At 43.1% G+C, this 20,796-nt stretch overlaps 1 protein-coding gene across 3 annotated transcripts in view; it reads left to right on the forward strand.

Annotated features, from left to right (window-relative positions):
• The window catches only part of DYNC1I1 (dynein cytoplasmic 1 intermediate chain 1), a 402,011-nt gene that overhangs the window by 113,448 nt on the left and 267,767 nt on the right, over positions 1-20,796 (forward strand). For all 3 annotated transcript variants that reach the window (XM_040260479.1, XM_040260481.1, XM_040260482.1), the window contains one exon: positions 12,173-12,288. In XM_040260479.1, the coding sequence (XP_040116413.1) occupies positions 12,173-12,288 (116 nt within the window). The remainder of the gene's footprint in view (positions 1-12,172; positions 12,289-20,796) is intronic.

Below are 20,796 nucleotides of genomic sequence, written 5' to 3' on the forward strand. Positions count from 1 at the left end.
ACAAGTTGACCTTCTGTCACTTTTAACAACTTCTTTCATATTTCATGCGTTTCTGTGCCCTTAGCTCTCTCGGTGCTTTTCTCCTATGGATGCAGCATTTTCTCATGCACCTCTAGGTGGGTGGTTGCCAGGACCACATTTGCTCCTTTCTCTTTTCTTCCGTAGCTTTGGTCTTAAGCTTCATATAGCCGGAAAACTCCTCACTCGTAAACTCATCCATCGAGGTACTCATCTTTATCCCAAAGCAGATCTTTCCCTGGATTCCCCAGTGTCTCCAATTACACTACTTACTTTCTTCCCATAAGGCGTGAAGCCTTGACATAGTCTCCAGTTTATTCCTTTTCTTTCACCTTCTGTACTAAGTGAACTGCCTTAATTGTTTTCCAGCATCACTGTCTACAGCCTGGCCTTTCTGTTCCCAGTGGCAGCAGCTCTCAGCACTTTCTCATCCCCCTGGACCTCGTCTCCACATTGTCTACACTGCGGGTTGCAGCTCCAGGAGTCCTGCCTCTGGCTGCCCCCCTTTGAATTAATGCTTCTTCTGGGCTCTCTAGTGCCAGAAGCCACCCATTGTCTCTTGGAAGGTCCTTTTCCAAGCCCCCCTTTCCTTTACACTTAGCTTACTAGGCCCCTCCTCCCCCCGGCCCCCCCCCCCCAAATAGCCTGGTTGCTCATTTGTCAAAGATTCAGACTCTATTCTTCACATAGGTAGCGTGTGTGCTCAGCCCTGTCTGACTCTTTATGACCCTCTGGACTATAGTCCGCCAGCCTCCTCTGTCTAGGGGGTTTCCCAGGCAAGAATACTGGAGTAGGTTGCCATTTCCTCCTCCAGGGGCTCTTCCTGACCCAGGGATTAAACCTGCATCTCCTGTGTCTACTGCATGGGCAGGCAGATTCTTGACCACTGCACCACTTGGGAAGCCCTCTTCACATAGTTGCTTCATTTTAAATGTCGCCTTGAAGCTGTCACTTTTTTATTAACTTTCAATAGTTCCTCATTGTCTACAACGTAAAGTTCAAGTTCTTTAGCCTGAGATTTAAAGCCCTCAAATTATCTGGCCTTAGTGCTACTCTCTAAATTTATCTTCTGCTGCTACTCAACTAAGTCTTCTGTTCTGAAAACCTGGTCTCCTAGGTGTCAAATGTGAATTCAGTCTTTAGATCTTGTTCTAGGGATCTGCTCCCTAGAACACCACCTCATTCCTTTTTACCTGACTGAGTCTTACCGCTCCTTCAAGACTTACATCAGGCCTTCGGTTCTCAGTGAAACTTGTTTCATTTACCCAAATGCATAGTAATCTGCCTGTTGCACGCTTCTGTCCCACTTATATGTCAGTCGCTCATGTTGGCTCTTATTCTGTTACATTTCATTCTTATTTGCTTTTTGTGGTGTTTGTCTAGTCTCCTTGTCCTCTGTATTGCAAGGAGCTGGCCTGGTTCTGTGCCTCAGAAATGGTACGTGGTTGCTGATAATGGTGTTGGCTTAAAGAGTTCCTGTGCCAGTTGTCAAGGACAGGGTAGGTGCGCACATACCATTTTTGGACAGAGCAGAAAGTGGCACCATTATCACTCTCGCTATCTTAAGGGCCTCTTCTTTGAGAAACCTCAGGGAATTTTATAAGCAGCACCAGGAGACTAAGTCACTGGCAACACTGTTAGTGTCTGCTGGGGCTGAAACTCTCACATGCAAACAAGCATGGATGAAAACCCAGCAGGGTTGAGTCTGGAGCCAGTGTTGATCTTTTATTCCCTGGCCTTGAGCTGCCTTGGCATCTGGCCAAATAGCTCCTTATCTCTGGGAACATCTGCTTGATTTATTTGTCTGCTTGACTTCCAGGTTTCTTCCCTGCTCCAGAGACTGCCCATCAGTACAATGACCCCTTTTATTTTCTGGCTGCTGAGTGCCGAACACTGGCTTCCGATCCAAGCTCCAGACTCTGCCACTTTATCTGCTGCCCACACTCCTGCCACCAGCTTTAACCAGTATATCCTCAACTTTCTAATTTCCAGTCCCTGCACACTCTGAGACTGCTACTCGCAGGCCTGTTATAGAGAGTCTTTTGTGAGTCACAGTTTGTAAAGTTTGAACTGTTGCTTAGATGCTTGGTATATTCTTACTGTGGCTTTTCTGTACCTTCACATAGCCTCTTGTACTGTGACATTAAAAAAAAGTCTACTAATGTGAATCTTGTCTACTCCCAGTATTGGCGATGGGTCAGAAACTGAATCATCAACTCTGATGTAAGTGCATCTTTGAGGATTAGCTCATAGCATCTGCGAAATTCCCACAGTAGCCTTCTTGCTTAATACCTGTAGCAGTGTGGAGCCAGGTCTCCGATATTATCGGGTTCCCTTTTGAGTCCAGTAGATAGTATGGTAATATCAGTGCAGTTTCCTTCACTTACCTTGAGTATGAAATGCAGGACATCAGGTTTGTTGCATCTGATTTACTTGGTCTGAAATAAGAGCATCAGAAAGAGTCATATTGTATCTAACTGATTCAGGAAGAACTCAGTGACGCTAATGATAGGGATGGATGGTGTGCTCAGTGTTCTGAAGGCGTTCATGATCCCTGGGAAGCTCTCAGGTGAGGAAGTCCCTCCTCTTGAATCTTGTCCTCATATAGTCAGAGTTGGCCAGTGCTTGAGGCCCCTGGGCATCAACAAGGAGCAATATTCATGGCAAAGCCTTCCTCTGCTCCCCTGTAAATCTTGCCAGTGAGCTTTAAGAAAAATTAAGCCTGAGTCAACTGGATATCCACATGCAGAAGCATGAAGTTGAGCCCATACTTCACATATGTGCAAAACTGATTCAAAATAGACCAGAGTCCTAAATGTGAGAGCTAAAACTATACAGCTCTTAGGAGAAAGTAGAGTTGTAAACCTTTGTGACCTTGGATTGGGCAGTGGTTTTTTAGCACTAGCAGCTAATGAGAAAAATAAATGAATTGAATGTCATTAAAATTTAAAACTTTTTTCTTCAAAAAGCATCATTAGGAAAGTGAGAAGGCAACCCACAGAATGGGATTAAATATTTACAAATAATATATCTGGCAAGGGCTTCCCGGGTGGTACAGCGGTAAAGAATCCATCTGCCAGTGTTGGAGGTGCTGAAGACCTGGGTTCCATCCCTGGGTCGGGAAGATCCCCTGGAGGAGGAAATGGCAACCCACTCCAGTATTCTGGCCTGGAGAATCCCATGGGCAGAGGAGCCTGACAGGCTACAGTCCATTGGGTCATAAAAGATTGGTCATGACTGAGCAACGGAGCATACAGTTCAGTTCAGTCGCTCAGCTGTGTCTGGCTCTGCGACCCCATGGACTGCAGCACGCCAGGCTTCCTTGTCCATCACCAACTCCCAGAGTTTACTCAGACTCATGTCCATTGAGTCAGTGATGCCATCCAACCATCTCATCCTCTGTCGTCTCCTTCTCCCACCCTCAATCTTTCCCAGCATCAGGGTCTTTTCCAATGAGTCAGTTCTTCACATCAGGTGGCCAAAGTATTAGAGTTTCAGCTTCAACATCAGTCCTTCCAATGAATATTCAGGAGAGATTTCCTTTAGGATGGACTGGTTGGATCTCCTTGCTGTCCAAGGTATTCTCAAGAGTCTTCTCCAACACCACAGTTCAAAAGCATCAGTTCTTCGGTGCTCAGCTTCCTTTACAGTCCAACTTGCACATCCATACATAGCTACTGGAAAAACCATAGCTTTGATTAGATGGGCCTTTGTTGGGAAAGTAATGTCTCTGCTTTTTAATGTGCTGTCTAGGTTAGTCATAACTTTTCTTCCAAGGAGCAAGCGTCTTTTAATTTCATGGCTGCAATCACCATCTGCAGTGATTTTGGAGCCCATAAAAATAAAGTCTGTCTCTGTTTCTACTGTTTCCCCATCTATTTTCCATGAATTGATGGGACCAGATGCCATGATCTTCGTTTTCTGAATGTTGAGTTTTAAGCCAACTTTTTCACTTTCCTCTTTCACTTTCATCAAGAGGGTCTTTAGTTCTTCTTCACTTTCTGCCATAAGGATAGTGTCATCTGCATATCTGACGTTATTGATATTTCTTCCAGCAATCTTAATTCCAGCTTTTGCTTCCTCCATCCCAGTGTTTCTCATGATGTACTCTGCATATAAGTTAAATAAGCAGGGTGACAGTATACAGCCTTGACGTACTCCTTTTCCAATTTGGAACCAGTCTGTTGTTCCATGTCCAGATCTAACTGTTGCTTCCTGACCTGCATACAGGTTTCTCAAGAAGCAGGTCAGGTGGTCTGATATTCCCATCTCTTTCAGAATTTTCCACAGTTTGTTGTGATCCACACAGTCAAAGGCTTTGGCAGTCAATAAAGCAGAAATAGAAGTTATTCTGTAATTCTCTTGCTTTTTCTATGATCCAGCAAATGTTGACAATTTGATTGCTGGTTCCTCTGCCTTTTCTAAATCCAGCTTGAACATCTGGAAGTTCATGGTTCACATACTGTTGAAGCCTGGCTTGGAGAATTTTGAGCATTACTTTATTAGCGTGTGAGATGAGTGCAATTGTGCAATAGTCTGAGCAATATCCAGAATATATAAAAATCTTTTGCAACTCCACAATAAAAAGACAACCCAGTTTTAAAATGGGATAAAAATTTAAATAGGCGTTTCTTGAAAGAAGACATATAGATGGTCAATAAGCACATGAAATGATGCTGAACATCATTATCCATCAGGGAAATTAAAATCAAAATTCAAGTGAGATACTATTTTACACAAACTAGGATGACTGTAATGAAAAAGACATATAATAATAATGGTTGGCAGGGGAATAGAGAAATTGGAATCTTTGTATGCTGGTAATGAGAATGTAAAATGTATAACCACTTTGGAAAACAGTTTGGCAGTTCATCAATAATTTAGACATAGAATTACTATAAGTGAAAGTGTTAGTCGCTCAGTCATGTTCGACTCTTTGGAATTATCATATAACATAGCAATTCCATATATACCATATACATATACATACAATTCCATATACATACCAATTCAAAGATAATTCATTTTCAAGGGAACTGAAACCATACACTTACACAAAATCTTGTACATAAATGTTCATAGCAGCATAATTAATAATAGAAATGGAAGCAACCCACATGTCCACCGACTGATGAGTGTATTAAAATGAATGTGGTGTATCCATACAGTGGGTATTGCTTATAAATAAAAAGGGATGGCATTCTGATACATGAGATAACACTGTTATTGTTCCATTGCTCTTTCGTGCCTGACTCTCCGCGACCTCATGGACTGCAGCACACGAGGCTTCCCCGTCCTTCACTATCTCCCAGAGTTTGCTCAAGCTCATGTCCATTGAATCAATGATGCCATGTAACCATATCCTCTGTCACCCTCTTCTCCTCCTCCCCCCCTCAGTTTTCCCAGCATCTGAGTCTTTTCCAATGAGTCAGCTCTCTGCTTCAGGTGGCCACAGTATTGGAGCTTCATCATCAGTCTTTCCGGTGAATATTCAGGGTTCATTTCCTTCAGGAATGACTGGTTGAATCTACATTAACCTACGTAAAAGAAGCGAGACACAGAAGGCCACATACTGTGACATTCCATTTATATGAAAGTAAACAGAAGTAGATTAGTGGTTTCCAGGGGCTGGAGGAGGGGAGATTCCTATATTTCAGTGAATACAAGATTTCTTTGGGAGGGGAGGAAAAGTCTATGTAAGTACACGTGAGGTTATATAAGTTTCTGAATATGCTAAAACCACTCAATTGCACACTTTAAAGGGGATATTTATAGTATATAAATTTTATTTCAGTAAAAAAATTAAGACAGCCTTGATCTTAATTCTCTGATCAAAGAGCTGTGCTTTTTGATCCATGCCATCCCAAACCAGCCCCCACCACCCACATCTGTGTCATGTCAAAATAATTTTCCTATTTCATTCTTAGAGGCACCTCGACAGTAGTTTCTTGGAAATCTAATTTTTTTTTTTTTTAAGCACTCTACACTTTTAGCACAACACAACTGCTTCCATATTTTCAGGTCACAGATGCAGTGACTTCAGAAGCTGAAGTTTTCTTATTCATGGCTTTGAACTGAATATAGGCCTTTTAAAAAACAGGGACAAAACCAAGATATCCCACTTTGGTAGATAACTCTGTGCTTTGCAAGTATTTCTTCTTTGTACTATTAAAAGTGACATTTAAAGTACTAACTGCATTTTTAAAATATCAATAAGGTTTCTCTTAAAACCTCCTTCATGTTTGAAATGAGAGAAGAGCCACAGAGTTTATAGCTATGTGTATGTTTTTCATCCTTTTATTTGGAGTAAGTCTGCATAACTCCAACTTTCTTCTACTTTAGTAGACATCGTAGACCCTGATGAAGTCACAGTTTGGGCTTCATCATGCTTGGATAATGAAACTTTGCGAGTAGCTAGGAAAGTCATGCTATCCTTATGGTGGGTGGATAGGCAAAGACAAGACAAGTGAACCAGAAAGAGAAATGGGGACAGTGGTTTAGGCAAGGGAGTCATTTTCCTCTTGTGATGCATAATGTCTAAGATAAGCAAGCATGCATGTTCAGGCATGCCCAACTCTTTGCGACCCTATGGACTGTAGGCCGTTGGGCTCCACTGTCCATGGAATTTCCTAGGCAAGAATACTGGAGTGGGTTGCCATTCCCTTCTGCAGGAATCTTCCCGACCAGGGATTAAACCCACATCTCCCGCATTGTAGGCAGATTCTTTACCATTGAGCCACCTGAGGGCAAATGGACAAACCTGGGGGGATTAAACTCTGCTAGTGGTGGACTGGAAATTTCAGCACCCTGAGCCCTGGCAGATAATCTTCTCAAACGTCAAATAGTTTCCATTTTTATGCTTTATTAAGACCCGATTTTTATTTTCTGAAGAAACATTTCAAGTTTGGTGCAGTATGGCTTTGCTCAGCCAGCTTGCTCAGCCAAGTTGACAGGACCAGGTAGAGAGGAAGTTTCCAGGGTTTGCAGTGGGGAGCTCAGCCCTCACCCAGGGAGATGTGGGCCCCATGTCACTTTAGGACTGGGCCAAGTCAGTGAGTAAGGGATCTGTGGTTGCATTGCACAGTGTCTCTGGGATCCCCTGCCTGACATTTTAGTTTTAGATCTAGTGTAGACTTACGTTGATTCTAGTGGGAGAGCAGTGAGTGGTCATGAAGAAAGATCTTTTATTTCCCTGCCCAGGAATTAAACCTGGGTAACCTGGATAGAGGGGTTCCTTGGTGGCTCAGATGTTAAAGACTCTGCCTAGAATGTGGGAGACCTGGCTTCAATCCCTGAGTTGGGAAGATCCCCTGGAGGAGGGCGTGGCTCTCCAGGATTCTTGCCTGGAGAATCCCCATGGACAGAGGAGCCTGGTGGACTGCAGGCCATGGGATTGGAAAGAAGTGAACACAACTGAGCGTCTAAGCACGGCTGAACACAGCACAACCTGGATGGAAACCAAGAATCTTAGCCACTAAACCACCAGGAGCTAGAAGCTAGAAGCGAAGTGGCCCTGGCTCTTGCCCCTGTTTGAAAGCAAGAATGTTTCACAGGGGCAAAAACTAAAAGCAGGTACAAAGTTTATTACTAGAGATACAGCACAGTGTATGGGAGAGCTCACAGGAAAACAGTTTATCTAGCTCAGAAGCAGGGCAGAGACACACACTCAAGGGAAAGGGTGTGGGCATCTTCTGTAATGAGGAGGAGCGCAGTCAGACGCTAGGCAGACCACACACCTAGAGGGGTGGGGGGATCGCAGCACAGAGGCGACATAAATCACTCATACTGGAGAGCCCTTCTGGGTCTTTGTTTCCCTTTGGCCAATTATCTTGTTTCTTTCTTCACACCTGACTGGTCCATGGATCCTCCCCAAGATGCATACACAACTTTTTGCTAAGATGGATCCCACTGCAGAGGCCTGAGGGTGCATGTCCACACTTATTATGGGGTGGGGCCCCCTCCCTTTTTGACCCCCAAGAGGCCTTTCTTCCTGTGTGCAGACAGGGAAGTCTTCCTTGACCTCAGGAATGGGCCCCTTATCTCTTTGCTTTAGCAGAGCTCAGCTTTTACCACTATCTTTGACCTTGGAGTGTCTGCGTGAGGACAAGGTTTGCATTTTAATTCCTTGACAAATACCAGGGGTCTGGCCAGAGGCCCACTGGCTCCTGCCTCAGCATCGGGCCCTTCACGCTTCATGTGCTGCAGGCTCCTCTGTCTGACACTCACCCTCTTACCCCCTCACTCATCGTTGCTCACCTTTGCCTGTCTCAAATCGCTGGACAAGCTTGGTCTGGAGATCCCATCCCTGTTCTGTGGGACTGAGGCCTCATCCTTTGAAGATGGAGAGGCCCAAGGAAATCTGGAAACAAGCTTCTGTGTCTACACTCTAATATTTCTGAATCAGTGCTGCTCAGCCTTTAGTCAGAATCGTGATCACTGGCAGGGGTGGTGGGGTGACTGAAGCACAGGCTGCTGGACCTTATAATTTAATAATAGTGCCATGTCCACCACAGCAGAGCTAACTGAATTCTCAGTTTTTCTTTTACATCATGCCTGCCTTCTTCCTTCCTTCTTTCTTCCTCAGACATTTATTCCGTGCCAGCTCTGTACCTGACACGGACCTAAGCCCCTGGGCAGTGAGAGAAATTAGCTGGGGATAAATAAGAAAGTCTGCAGTCAAGTCAGACATGAAAAGAAGGTGCTGACAGGCAGCAGGGCCCTGGTGGAAGTGTGGGGGGCAAGGGCGTGAGCTTTGCAGGAGGGGTGGAGGGACAGCGCAAAGGTCTCCCAGAGCCCACATGCAACTTAGAGCCTAATTAGAAGGAAAGAAATTATAGTAGCATTAATTCTAAATGTGGTTCCCCCTCTCCTTTGCTGAGTAGTTTAATTTGCACCCAAGAATAAAAGAATTAGGGGCTGGTAAGACTTTGAACAAAAGTAAGACATACAATGCACTGTATATGTAATTTTAAGGAAAATACTATATATTTCATCTTGTAGACATAGTTATATGATTATTTTGTCAGAGGATGGATTTGTAGAAGTATTTTAGGGAAGTTGAAAGTCTCTATCACAGGGTTGCATGCACAGGTCGCTCTTGCATCAGCTGAGACATACAGACCCTAAGGCTGGCCCAGGAGAGACCCAGAGGTGGGGACGCAGTTGAAGAACACGCCTAAGGGTAAGGTCTTTGCCACGGAAGGGTGCCACCTTCTGGCCAGATGTTCAGAAATGGCTAGAGCTGGGAACAGTTGTGTGGTACTCAGACCACTTCAAGCTGTTTTGAAAACAGAATTTTTATGGTTATGATACTTTTAGTTAGAAGAAAACCAAGTGGATTCTCTCAAGTAGCTAAGACCTACCCAAGTACTTGTGAAAAGAAATGAAAGAGTGTGAGGCTTATGTTTTACTGTCAGAGATAATCTTCAAATCTTCTATTTTAGAAAATCAACTTAGAGCATTCATAAATCTGCATTCTCTGTTTTTTGAAATAGAAAGCGTATTATAATCAGTCAGAAAAATAAAAGTAAAGCCCCCTACTATGTAGGTGCCAGGCACTGAATTAAGTACTTTACAAATATTAGCTTCATTTAATCTTCACAGTCATTCAATGACATGTACCCATTTTATAGATGAGAAACATGAGCCTTAGAGGGGTTTGTCACTTGTCCAGAGCTTTTATACACCATTTGGCTGGTAAGTGACAAAGCGAGGATTTGAACCCAGTTTCTATCTGAACACGTGACTTAACAATTATGATATGTTGCGGATAATCCATGGTGGATTATCAAATTGCAGATCAGCTTCTTGCCCAGAGCCTATGGCTGGTCACCCGACAAGGCAGGCCTACAGCTTTTGCTTGCATCTTACTAGCGAGATGCGCTGGAATTCCTGGCTGCAGGTATAAGTATCTCCTCTTGAATTTTGTGGGGACCTTTGGGCCTTACAGATGTCTGTGGAAGTCTAAACCCTAGGGTGACCTTTCCATGCTGGGTGGGACCCCGATTCAAAGAGGTGGGGGTACACTGCCAGCCCATGTTTCCTTTCCTTCTCTTTGCCTGAGATGAAGATGGACTTTTTGGGGGCCTCAGAAAGATGCTCTAGGCTCTTAAACAGCAGGAGGGGCTTTGCCTCAAGCAGTCCTGAGGTGTCTAGTCCTGTTTTCTTCTTCAGATGCTTCAAGAAAGACCCATTTCAGGAAGAAAAGCACACTTCTCTGACCCAAGGAGGATTTAAAATAATACCTGAATTTCTTACTCTGAAACCTTGAGCCTTTTACCTTGCTTGGTAATTTTGTTTCTAGTATATTTTGTGTGTTCTGTGTGAGAAGGTTGCCAGGGAGTGTTGGGTCCCCAGCCTCACCCTCCTGCACACTATGTGGTCCAGACATCCGAGTGAGTGAGGCCACATGGCCGAGGCCTGTGTGGAGCTTAGTGGGGCTGCAAAGACGACCAGTGGGGCTTTTTCTCTAAACGAGCCTTTATTTGTATCTACTCTCTGCTCATCTTAGGTTTCACCTCAATTATTTTAGTAATTCATAAAAAAGAAGAAATTTGTGTTTCCTAGAGTGCCTGGGAAATTGTACATGGAAATTCCTAGCTATGGTATGCATTTTCTTTCAGTTTATTATCACTATCTACTGAAAAAATACAGTGAATCTGTACCATTGCTAGTAATAATTCAAAAAATAATATGAATAAAGTGTGCTGCTATTGATTCTAGAAAGCTAGGGAATATGGATTTTTGGCTAAATAGTTACGTAGCCTTTCTTTCTCTATCAGACATATACTCTATTTCTTGGAAATGTTAAAGCATATGTGTAAAGTATACACATATACTCTATTTCCTGGAAATGTTAAAGCAATATAGTAAAACATGTTCAATACTGATACTAAATCTATATATTAAAATAATGTTTCAGATCTATTTTAAAATATGAATGTGTGTAAATTGTTACATATGTATGTATATATAATACATATCTGGCCTCTGCATTGTATATATGTGGCATATATACCTTGTCTGTAATAATCCTAGTACTAAGTGATGGTGATGTCTCCATTTTACAGATGAGGAAACTGAGGCATAGAGAGATTGGGTAACTTATGCAAGCTCACACACATAGCTGTCAAGTGGTGGGATGGTCTGTGTGCTTAACTACGAGACTCTACTGCCCCCACGAGTAGCTGTTTCCTGGGTGATGCAGGAGGCACTTTGGATTTGAGGGGTAACTCAGAACTGACCATTAAGAACCTCAGCTGGGAGTTCGGCTTGGTGGCAAAAGCACTGGACCAGGGCTCAGACCATTATCATTTTAGCCCCGGTTCTGCCATTTATGAGTCTCATATGTCTGGGCATGTCTCCTCCTGACTCTCTCTTTCCTCGTCTATAAAATGGAGATGGTGATAATATGCCCAGTCGCTTCGTAGAAGGGTCGTGAAGACAGCTGAAATAGTGGATGTGAAAGACATCTGAAAACACTGGATGTGCTCCATAAACATTCAGAAAGGATTTCTCACAGGCTCACAGCTCATGTGGCAATTCTAAACTGAAGCTGGATCATTCTTAGCCCAGTGCCCTTTCCACGCATCTGAGCCGTGTTAGCGTGCCTTTGAACAAATTCACGCACTGCTCTGTATTAGCTCCTTTTCTGGAGAGATGAGATGGGAGATGGTATGCTCCCCCTTGGAATATCATCCTCTCATTACTATCATAGAGAATGTTTTCTCCACTCAGCAGTCCTCTCTTTTTCCTTCAGATTTGAGAAATGTTAGTTTTCTTTTGTCCTTCTTGCCTAAGAGGCTAGAACACTGCATTACAAATGAAAATTTCCTTTAACCGAGAAAAATCAGATTTGCTCAGAGTGGAAGGAGGGCCTCGTTTGAAGTGGAGGAGATCCAGTTTTGCAGATAGAAAAGCTGAGGGTCAGTCTGAGGGGGCACCTACCACCACCCAGCAACACAGGGGCAAAGTGGCCAAAACCAAGTGTCCAGACTTCCAGGCCAGGCCCAGTTCTACTTCATGACGCTGCTCCTTACACTGGGAAGCTGGGGATGTTTGGGGTTTATTTATTTTAGACGTTTGTTTTATTCCTGATAGATCTTCTGCGAGGAATGCCTTCCGTCTCTAAGTGTTTGTACTTCATTACTTCCAGACGGAGACTGCATAAGCTGGGCGTGTCTAAGATCACCCAAGTGGATTTCCTGCCCAGGGAGGTAGTGTCCTACTCCAAGGAGACCCAGACTCCTCTGGCCACACATCAGTCTGAAGGTGAGTGATGTCTTTTGTTTACTTTCCATGTGATCTCTGGGGAAATGGCCAGGGAGCCCCATTGTTCCTGTTGATCTTGTATCTTACTGTAAGACATCTTCACAGGACACAAATATAATGACAGACCAAAAGCTGAAGTCTCTTTGGGCTCTGGTTTTGGAAACAGTGGAGAGGAAACCCAGTGGTACTCCTCCAGGGGGATCATGAACTTTCAAATGGGTCACTTAGGAAGGTCACACTTTGTTAACACTATGTGAGGCTAGGGAACATCTCCAAGGAAAAATGTAATAGAAACTTCTCTGAATTTTATTGGTAAGAGTGTGTGTACGTTAGACTCATCATTTACAGGTGTCAGCAAACTATAAACCCCACCCGCTCCTCGAGGTAAAGTGTTTGGGAATCCAACCACACCCAGTCCTGCTTTCTTGCTGTGTGGTAGAGCTGAGCCATTATGACCCATGTGGCCTAAAGTATTGACTGTAATCTGGCACTTTTCCGAAAAATTTCGCTGACCCCTGGCTTGCTTTGCCAATTCAGATGGCAACACACTAAGAGTTTCTTAACACAATTTAAAGACTTTCCATGCGAGCTCCTTGGAGGGGGATGGGAATTGAACTCCCTGCCTCCTTTGTGCATTCCCGAAAATATCAGGTGGAAAATGTACATGCAAATCCCAGTACGTCATAAAAATACACTGATAGGAGAAGTCGAAGGTAATCAATGAAAATGCATCTTAGAAGTGAATAATGACACCAAAGCGAAATTGCTCCAAAGCAGAAGCAGGAGATGTATACACTTAAAATAGGATAAGTAACAGTTGCATTGATAGAGGATCGCGCTGTTGTTATAGCTGAGCAAATTCTCTTTTGTTATTTTATTGTCTGGTGCAGTAGAGAGGATGTTAGAATTCTGAGTTCACTGTTGTTGTGTAGTAAATACAAAAGCCATGAAATTCAAAAATGATTTGCATTGCCTGCTTGGTTTACAGCATGTATCAATCTGTGAACTTTGGTTTGTGCAAGTTACAGAGCTTTTTCAGTTTTGGTTTTCAACCCATAACATGAATAGACAAGTGAAATCAGGTTCCTTGAAGGAGACTGCTGCCTACACTACACGCCTTCTGAAAACCTGTCTTGGATAATGCCAGCTGGTGTGGCTTGAAGGGTCTCCATTTTTCAGGTGTGATTATGAAACGTGTTTTAGACGCTAACAAGTAGCACCCTCTGGTGGTGAAATGTTAAACCAACTATTTCAACGAACCTAAGAACTGGACGTTAATGTGGCAGAAAATACGAAGTTGGGAAAGATTTTGGGAGTTCACCCAGTCTATCCCTGGGCCTCCAGGCAAATCAGCAAGATCATTAAAAACAACCTCGCCACCCAACCAAAACATTTGTTTGAGTTAATTTGCTGCCAGAGGTATTTGCAGAACTGTAGCCTGAGGTATGTTTATTTAGCCCAAAATATGACCCATAATATAAAGTTCTACAATTGACATTGGAGAAGGAGTGAATTGTTTTTTGGAAATGTGTAGACTTTAGATATTGGAAATGGTACAGAAATATTTACAAGGGAAGATAAATTAAGGATGAAAAGGCATTGACTCTAAACTTTTAAACTGGAACACATCAGAAGGAGGAGGCTGGGCTTTCCATTTTACGACTGCAGAGAGGGCTTGGGACCCTTCATTATGCTGTGGTCCAGGCAGCAGGAAAGAATGTATTCCTCTGCTGTTGGCAGAAGTTCTTTCTGTTTTGTTAACAAGGCTCATAGAGCTTTTTTATGGTGATGGGCATTTTGGTGGTTCACATTCCACAATGTAGATTTAAGCTCAAAGTGAGCTACTGTCCCTGTAGACAGTGAAGCAATCTCCGGCAGGTTTAGATGGGCAGAACTTGGGATTTGAGTTCAGCAGTCGTCCGCTCACCTCAGATGATTCTCTGGCTACCTGAGTGGTCCAGCCCCTGGCTGCCAGGGGTGCCCCACGACCCCCTCTCACCTGCAGTGTCAAGGGAGCCGACAGAAGCAGAGGAGGAGGCTCTTCCACGTGGCTGGTTTGAGTTGACTTCCAGTTTGGGAGCTTGGGCCCTGGCACCAGTTTCATGGCAACTGCAGCCGTTCAGGGTCAGGAAACAATGAACTACTGAGTTTTATGACCCAGTGAGGCTCTTGGATGGATAAAATACTTAAAGCTGTGGTGCCCATAAGATCCATTTTAGCTCATTACTGCCGTGATGTATAAAGGAATGCTGATTATTTTTTAAGTCATTATGCGACTGGAAAATTTAACAATATTTAAACCAGTGATCTCGGAGCGTTGATCTATTCTGCATCTAATAGAGTTCTTATGCATTCCGTTTTTGACGTGTTCTCATTTTACTCTTTAAAATGGAAGGGAAGGTACTGTGGACTTGCCCAGGCTTAAGCCTCTTTTCGCCACTGTGTACTATAATGAACATTCTCTTAATTTGTGATCGTAATGACCTGTTATGAGAAACAGTCCAGAGAATGATTTAAAGCAGAAAGATTTAGGAATGTTGTCTGCACGACCACTGGTTTTTCAATACAAGTTTAGATCTTCCTTCCCTGGTTAGGTCATTAGTTGCCGAGGAAGAAAGCTGAGAATAGGAAATAGTGATCTGGGGAGCAGGATATCTCTGTCCCCAAAACACTTTAGACACATGCTTTTTATTCCCGGGTAATAAGAAAGGGGGAAGAAAAAATGGTTCCCTTCCAAACTACAGCTGCTTTGTGTTATTAATATTAACCTCTGCCTTGATTGTCCGGGAGGTGTTGACGTTAGTTAGGATGCCAGTCTTCTGTGTCTTTACGACAGCGGGAAACATGACTGGCCCACCCTAGGCAGCCGACAGATGCCTTGAATGACAAGGATGGGGCCAGACATCTCAGAAATGCCGAGTTCCGTAGTGACTCCCAGGAGAAGGAGAACTTCTGAACTTGCAGGGAAAATGTAAGCCTATCTGGAGGGAGGAGGTGGAAACGTACATAAGCTGTCGACTGTTTGAAGAGCTCTTTGGTCTTCCTTTTCTCTTTATCATATCTTATAAATGGGAACTTAGTGGCCCTGCATTGGCTACCTCCTCTCCCTTAATTTCCTTCTCATGCCTCCTTTCATATATCCAAGAGAGACCAAACCGCTTGCATTTTCCAAGGCATCATGTAGCCTCAGGCCTCCACACGGCCTGTGCATCCCATGCCTTGAATGCCATCTTTCCTGTTTGCTTTCCTTTCGGACCACAAACAAGGGCCAGCTCGCTAGTAATTCTACTTCTGGTTGACATCTCTTCTTATACCTTGAGCATAGTCTGTCTTCCCCTTATCAAGCCATTATTTAATTTATTTAAAAATATACTTTATTATTACTTAAATATCTTCCTTTTAGGTTTGATCGTCTTGAAGGCAAGGTGTATGTTCTTTTTTAGAAAAATTTTCATTGGAGTATAGTTGATTTACAGTGTTGTGTTAGCTTGAGGTGTACAGCAGAGTAAATCAGTCATACATATACATATATCCACTCTTTTTTAGATTCTTTTCTCATGTAGAATACAAAGTATTGAGTAGAGTTTCCTGTGGTATACAGTAGATCCTCATTGGTTGTCTAGTTTGTATATATTAGTAGTGAAAGTGAAGTCACTCAGTCGTGTCCGACTCTTTGCGACTCCGTGGACTGTAGCCCTCCAGGCTCCTCCGTCCATGGGATTCTCCAGGCAAGAGTACTGGAGTGGGTTGCCATTTCCTTCTCCAGGGGATCTTCCTGACCCAGGGATTGAACCCAGGTCTCCCACATTGCAGGCAGATGCTTTAACTAGGTCAATCCCAAATTTTGAGTTTATCCCTCAGCTCCCTTAACTTTGGTAACCATCAGTTTATTTTTTACATCTGTTACTTTATGTCTGTTTTGTAGATAACTTCATTTGTACCCCAATTTTTTTTAAGATTCCACATATAAGCAGTATCATATGACATTTGTCTGTCTTTATCTGTCTGACTTTATTTAGTATGATCATCTCTCCACGTCGCTGCAAATGGCGCTGTTTTGTTCTTTTTATGGCTGAGTAATATTCTATTATTTATATGTACCACATCTTTATCCATTGTTGATGGACACTTAGAAGGTGTCTGTTCTTTACCTCCATGCCCAGTACAGTGCTTGGCACAAAGGGCTCAACAGATATCAGTGGAAGAAACAAAGGATGAGATAATTCGAAGGGAAAATGCTCATTGTATTTTGGGGAGATTGGAGTATGATGTGTGCGTTAAGGCTGCACTGGTTTTGGGGGGTTTATCAGGAAAAGTCATGAGAGTACAGTTGTACGAGGAGGGGAGTTCAGTGTTCCTATTTCCACCAGTCTTCTATTTCATTCCCCAGGCTGGTGCAGGTATTACTGCTATAAGCATGACATAGTTGTCAGACCTGAAGAAGAAAACCACTGAGGCAGCCCGTCTTGGCCCAGGACAGAGCAGAGCAGGCGTCAAGTTTTTACTGTGCAGAGATGCTGTTTAAAGTACTTTGGATTTGGAACGGGTGTGTAGGAGGGTGGCTGAGGAAGGCTCTTGTTTCATCTTTGTACTTTGAAAAACTATATTTTCTTGGCTGTTTGAGGGTAATTTCTAGCTTGGCTTCCCATCCTCTCTGGCATATACTCAACAAAGATGCTTCAAGTATAGAGATATTTTCCCAGGATAAACTAGTCCAGTGCTGTGTACTAAGAACATAATGAATCATTATGTATTTTAATAATGCTTTGTTTAATCTAGTATGTTAAAAATTATTCTAACATGTAATCAGCATAAAAATTATCAATGAGACATTATACATTCTTTTTTATATGAAATCTTCAGAATCTGGTTTGTATTTGACATAGCATATCCCAATTCAAACACTAACTTTTCCTTGGAAGTACTTGAACTGTAATAAAGCTTTCATAAAATTTACAGTTGAAAAAGTAGATTCCTATGCCACTGTTGTTCCAAACACATTTGGAAGCTGTTTAATAATGGGATCAAATGTTTAACTTTAAAGTTAAATTATAAAATGCCGTTTTTCAGTTGCTTTAACCATACCTCACTGCTCAGTAGCCGCAGGGGGCTAATGGCTCCTGAACTGGACAGCTCAGGCCTACCATGGTTCGTCATGGTGCAGGTCGGGCTCTGAGACCCGCAGCCAGCCTGATCTCCGCTTCACTGTGGCCAGGCAGAGGGGCTGGGGTGAGGAGACCCCCCTGACGTGTGGAGAACTCCTCCAGGTTCATGATAACTCTGTAGATGCTCCTCCTTTTTGTGAGTTCAGCCATATCCAAGAAAATGTTAGATGACTGGACAGGATTGAAGTTGTACAGGCAGCAGGCTAAGTCCTCAAGTAAGCCTCATCCTGTCATATTAGAGGCAGTTGTAGGAATCCGTCTGGGCTCTCCCTTCATGGGCCGTAGTTTGTTATTCAGTCGCTAAGTCATGTCCAACTCTTTGTGACCCCATGGACTGCAGCACGCCAGGCTTCCCGGTCCTTCACCATCTCTCGGAGTTTGCTCAACATCAGGTCCAGTGAGTCGGTGATGCCTTCTGACCTTTTCATTTTCTGCTGCCCCCTTCTCCTTTTGTCTTCAATCTTTCCCAGCTTCACGGTCTTTTCCAATGAGTCAGCTCTTCGCATCAGGTGGCCCAAGTTATTGGAGCTTCAACTTCAGCATCAGTCCTTCGAATGACTGTTCAGGACTGATTTCCTTTAGGATGGACTGGTTGGATCTCCTTGCAGTCCAAGGGACTCTCGAGAGTCTTCTCCAACACCACAGTTCAAAAGCATCAATTCTTTAGTGCTCAGCCTTCCTTATGGTCCAGTCTCACATCTGTACATGACTACTGGATAAATCATAGCTTTGACTATCTGGACCTTTGTCGGCAAAGTGATGTCTCTGCTTTTCAATACACTGACTAGGTATGTCATTATTTTCTTCCAAGGAGCAAGCATCTTTTAAATTTCATGGCGGCAGGCACCATCCACAGTGATTTTGAAGCCCAAGAACATAAAATCTGCCATTGTTTCCATTTTTTCTCCGTCTGTTTGCCATGAAGTGATGGGACCAGATGCCATGATCTTAGTATTTTTTGAATGTTGAGTTTTAAGCCAGTCTTTTCACCCTCCTCTTTCACCTTCATCAAGAGGCTCTTTAGTTTCCCTTGGCTTTCTGCCATAAGGGTAGTGTCCTGCATATCTGAAGTTATTGGTATTTCTCCTGGCAGTCTTTATTCCAGCCCGGCATTTAGCATGATGTATTCTGCATACAGCTTAAACAAGCAGGGTGGCGATATACAGCTTTGTTCTACTCCTTGCCCAGTTTGGAACCAGTCTGTTGCTCCATGTCTGGTTCTAACTATTGCTTCTTGACCTGCATACAGTTTTCTCAGGAGGCAGGTAACTTGGTCTGGTATTCCCCTCCCTTTAAGAATTTTCCAGTTTGTTGTGATCCATGCAGTCAGTAATTTGGATGCTAGGATATTCAGTCCTTGTACCCTGTCTTCACATTGCCCAAAGGACTACTGAAGACCACGTATGACCTCCTTGTTAGTCATCTACACGTCTGTTGCCCCCTGTCCTTCTTCACGAAGTAATGAGAGACCAGAACTAAGATTTGTGTTCTTCCCACTGTATAGCACGGGTAACTCTGCTCAATGTTATGTGGCAGCCTGGATGGGAGGGGAGTTTGGGGGAGAATGGATATATGTGTATGTGTGGCTGAGTCCCCTTGCTGTTCACCCAACACAACTATCACAACATTGTTAATAGACTATACTTCAATACAAAATTAAAAATTAAAAATAAATGAATTAAAAAAAATTGAGTTATACACTGCAGAGTGTTGAATTCTAAGTCCTCCTACATGTTGGTGGTCCCGAGAGCATAACTCTTTGATACAAAGTTGACAAGTAAAGACGTCTTCCAAAGAATCTAAGTGGAAATACTTATTTGGAACCTAAAGTTTGAAATTGGACAGTTCTTATTTCCTAACTGAAGCCAGTCCTGAAAAACCTGGAGGTGACCTGGGAGAAGACGGGGTATGGTGTGATAACCTTGGCTTCCAACTGGATCCCAGTTTACTGGACCTCAACATGCCTTCTCTGAACTTACTGTTTAAGAAGCACCACGTGTCTCATGACAAGCCATGGTGGTATCTGGATGCAAATTAAAACTTCCTAGTGAAGGTGGCACACGCTCATCTTATTTTTAGCTTCTGTTTTTTGGATAAGAACCGACACTCTTCCAGGGAGATGGTGACATCTGCCACGTTTTGCTTCCTTAAAATATGCCTGCTCTTTCTCTTTTGACACTTGGTTGAAGTGTTAGTCCTCTCTCAGAACAAGCTGTAGAGGTTCCAGGCCCAGTGCTAACAAGATTAGCAGTGGAAAGATTCTCTCCTGGGATATTAGTTTTCTTGAGCAATGTTAATCTCATATCTGCTTGGGAAAACTCTTGAAAGACAAAAGAAAGGAGGGGGGAGGGAGTGCTATCTAAGGAACACAGACATCTCAGACAATACTTTTTAGGTATTATTTATATCAAATAGACACATTTTTCTAGTTAAAATTATTTTTCCTATCTCTCAACCACCTTTCCATCTATTGGTCAGGAGAGCATTCATGATTTACTTTATTTGGTTTATAGTAGCCACTAAAATAGACATTGGATTGGCTTAGCTGCCAGTCAGTCTTGATATTCCAAAGGAGAAACCTCATGCTAAAAGGTAATTTATTTTTAAAAAGCACCCAGTGAGAGACCCAGAGATGGTACAGTCAAATAACAGTCAAATGAGCTCATTTATTCAGAATATTCTTCCCATTGAAAAATAGAAGGGCACCAAATAACAACTGAAAATGAAATCAGAAATGTAACGGAAAGACTAAATGCAGAGCAAGACTTGGTGCCAGCGGGCACTGTCTTACTTGCTATAGGTCTGATGGAAGATGAGATGGGTGGATGACTCAATGGACATGAATTTGGGCAAACTCCAGTAGATGGTCAAGGACAGGGAAAGAAGTGCTACAGTCCATGGGGTCACAGAGAGTGGGACGTGTCTTAGTGATTGAACAACAACTGTAATCTACAGCTCTACAGAGAGGGGAGTCATTGAGAAATGACTAAAATAGCCCTAGGGCATCCTGGGAACTTTAGGCTCAATATATGATTGTATTTTGGCCACAGTGCTGTACTAAAAAACAAACTGTTATTTTTAAAAAGTGACTTATATATTGGCTGCACTAGTCTTCGTTGTGTGTGGACCTTCTCTAGTTGCGGAGAGTGGGCTGCTTCTTGTGGTGGCTTCTCTTGTTGTGGAGAACAGGCTCTAGGTACCCGGCCTTCAGCGGTTGTAGCACACAGGCTTTAGCTACCCAAAGCATGTGAAATCTTCCCGGACCAGGGATCAAACCCGTATCCCCTGCATTGGCAGGTGGATTCTTATCCATTGATCTACCAGGGAAGTCTCAAATTGTTTG

This window comes from Oryx dammah, unplaced genomic scaffold, assembly GCF_014754425.2.
Source record: "Oryx dammah isolate SB20612 unplaced genomic scaffold, SCBI_Odam_1.1 HiC_scaffold_18, whole genome shotgun sequence".
NCBI classification, from domain to species: domain Eukaryota; kingdom Metazoa; phylum Chordata; class Mammalia; order Artiodactyla; family Bovidae; genus Oryx; species Oryx dammah.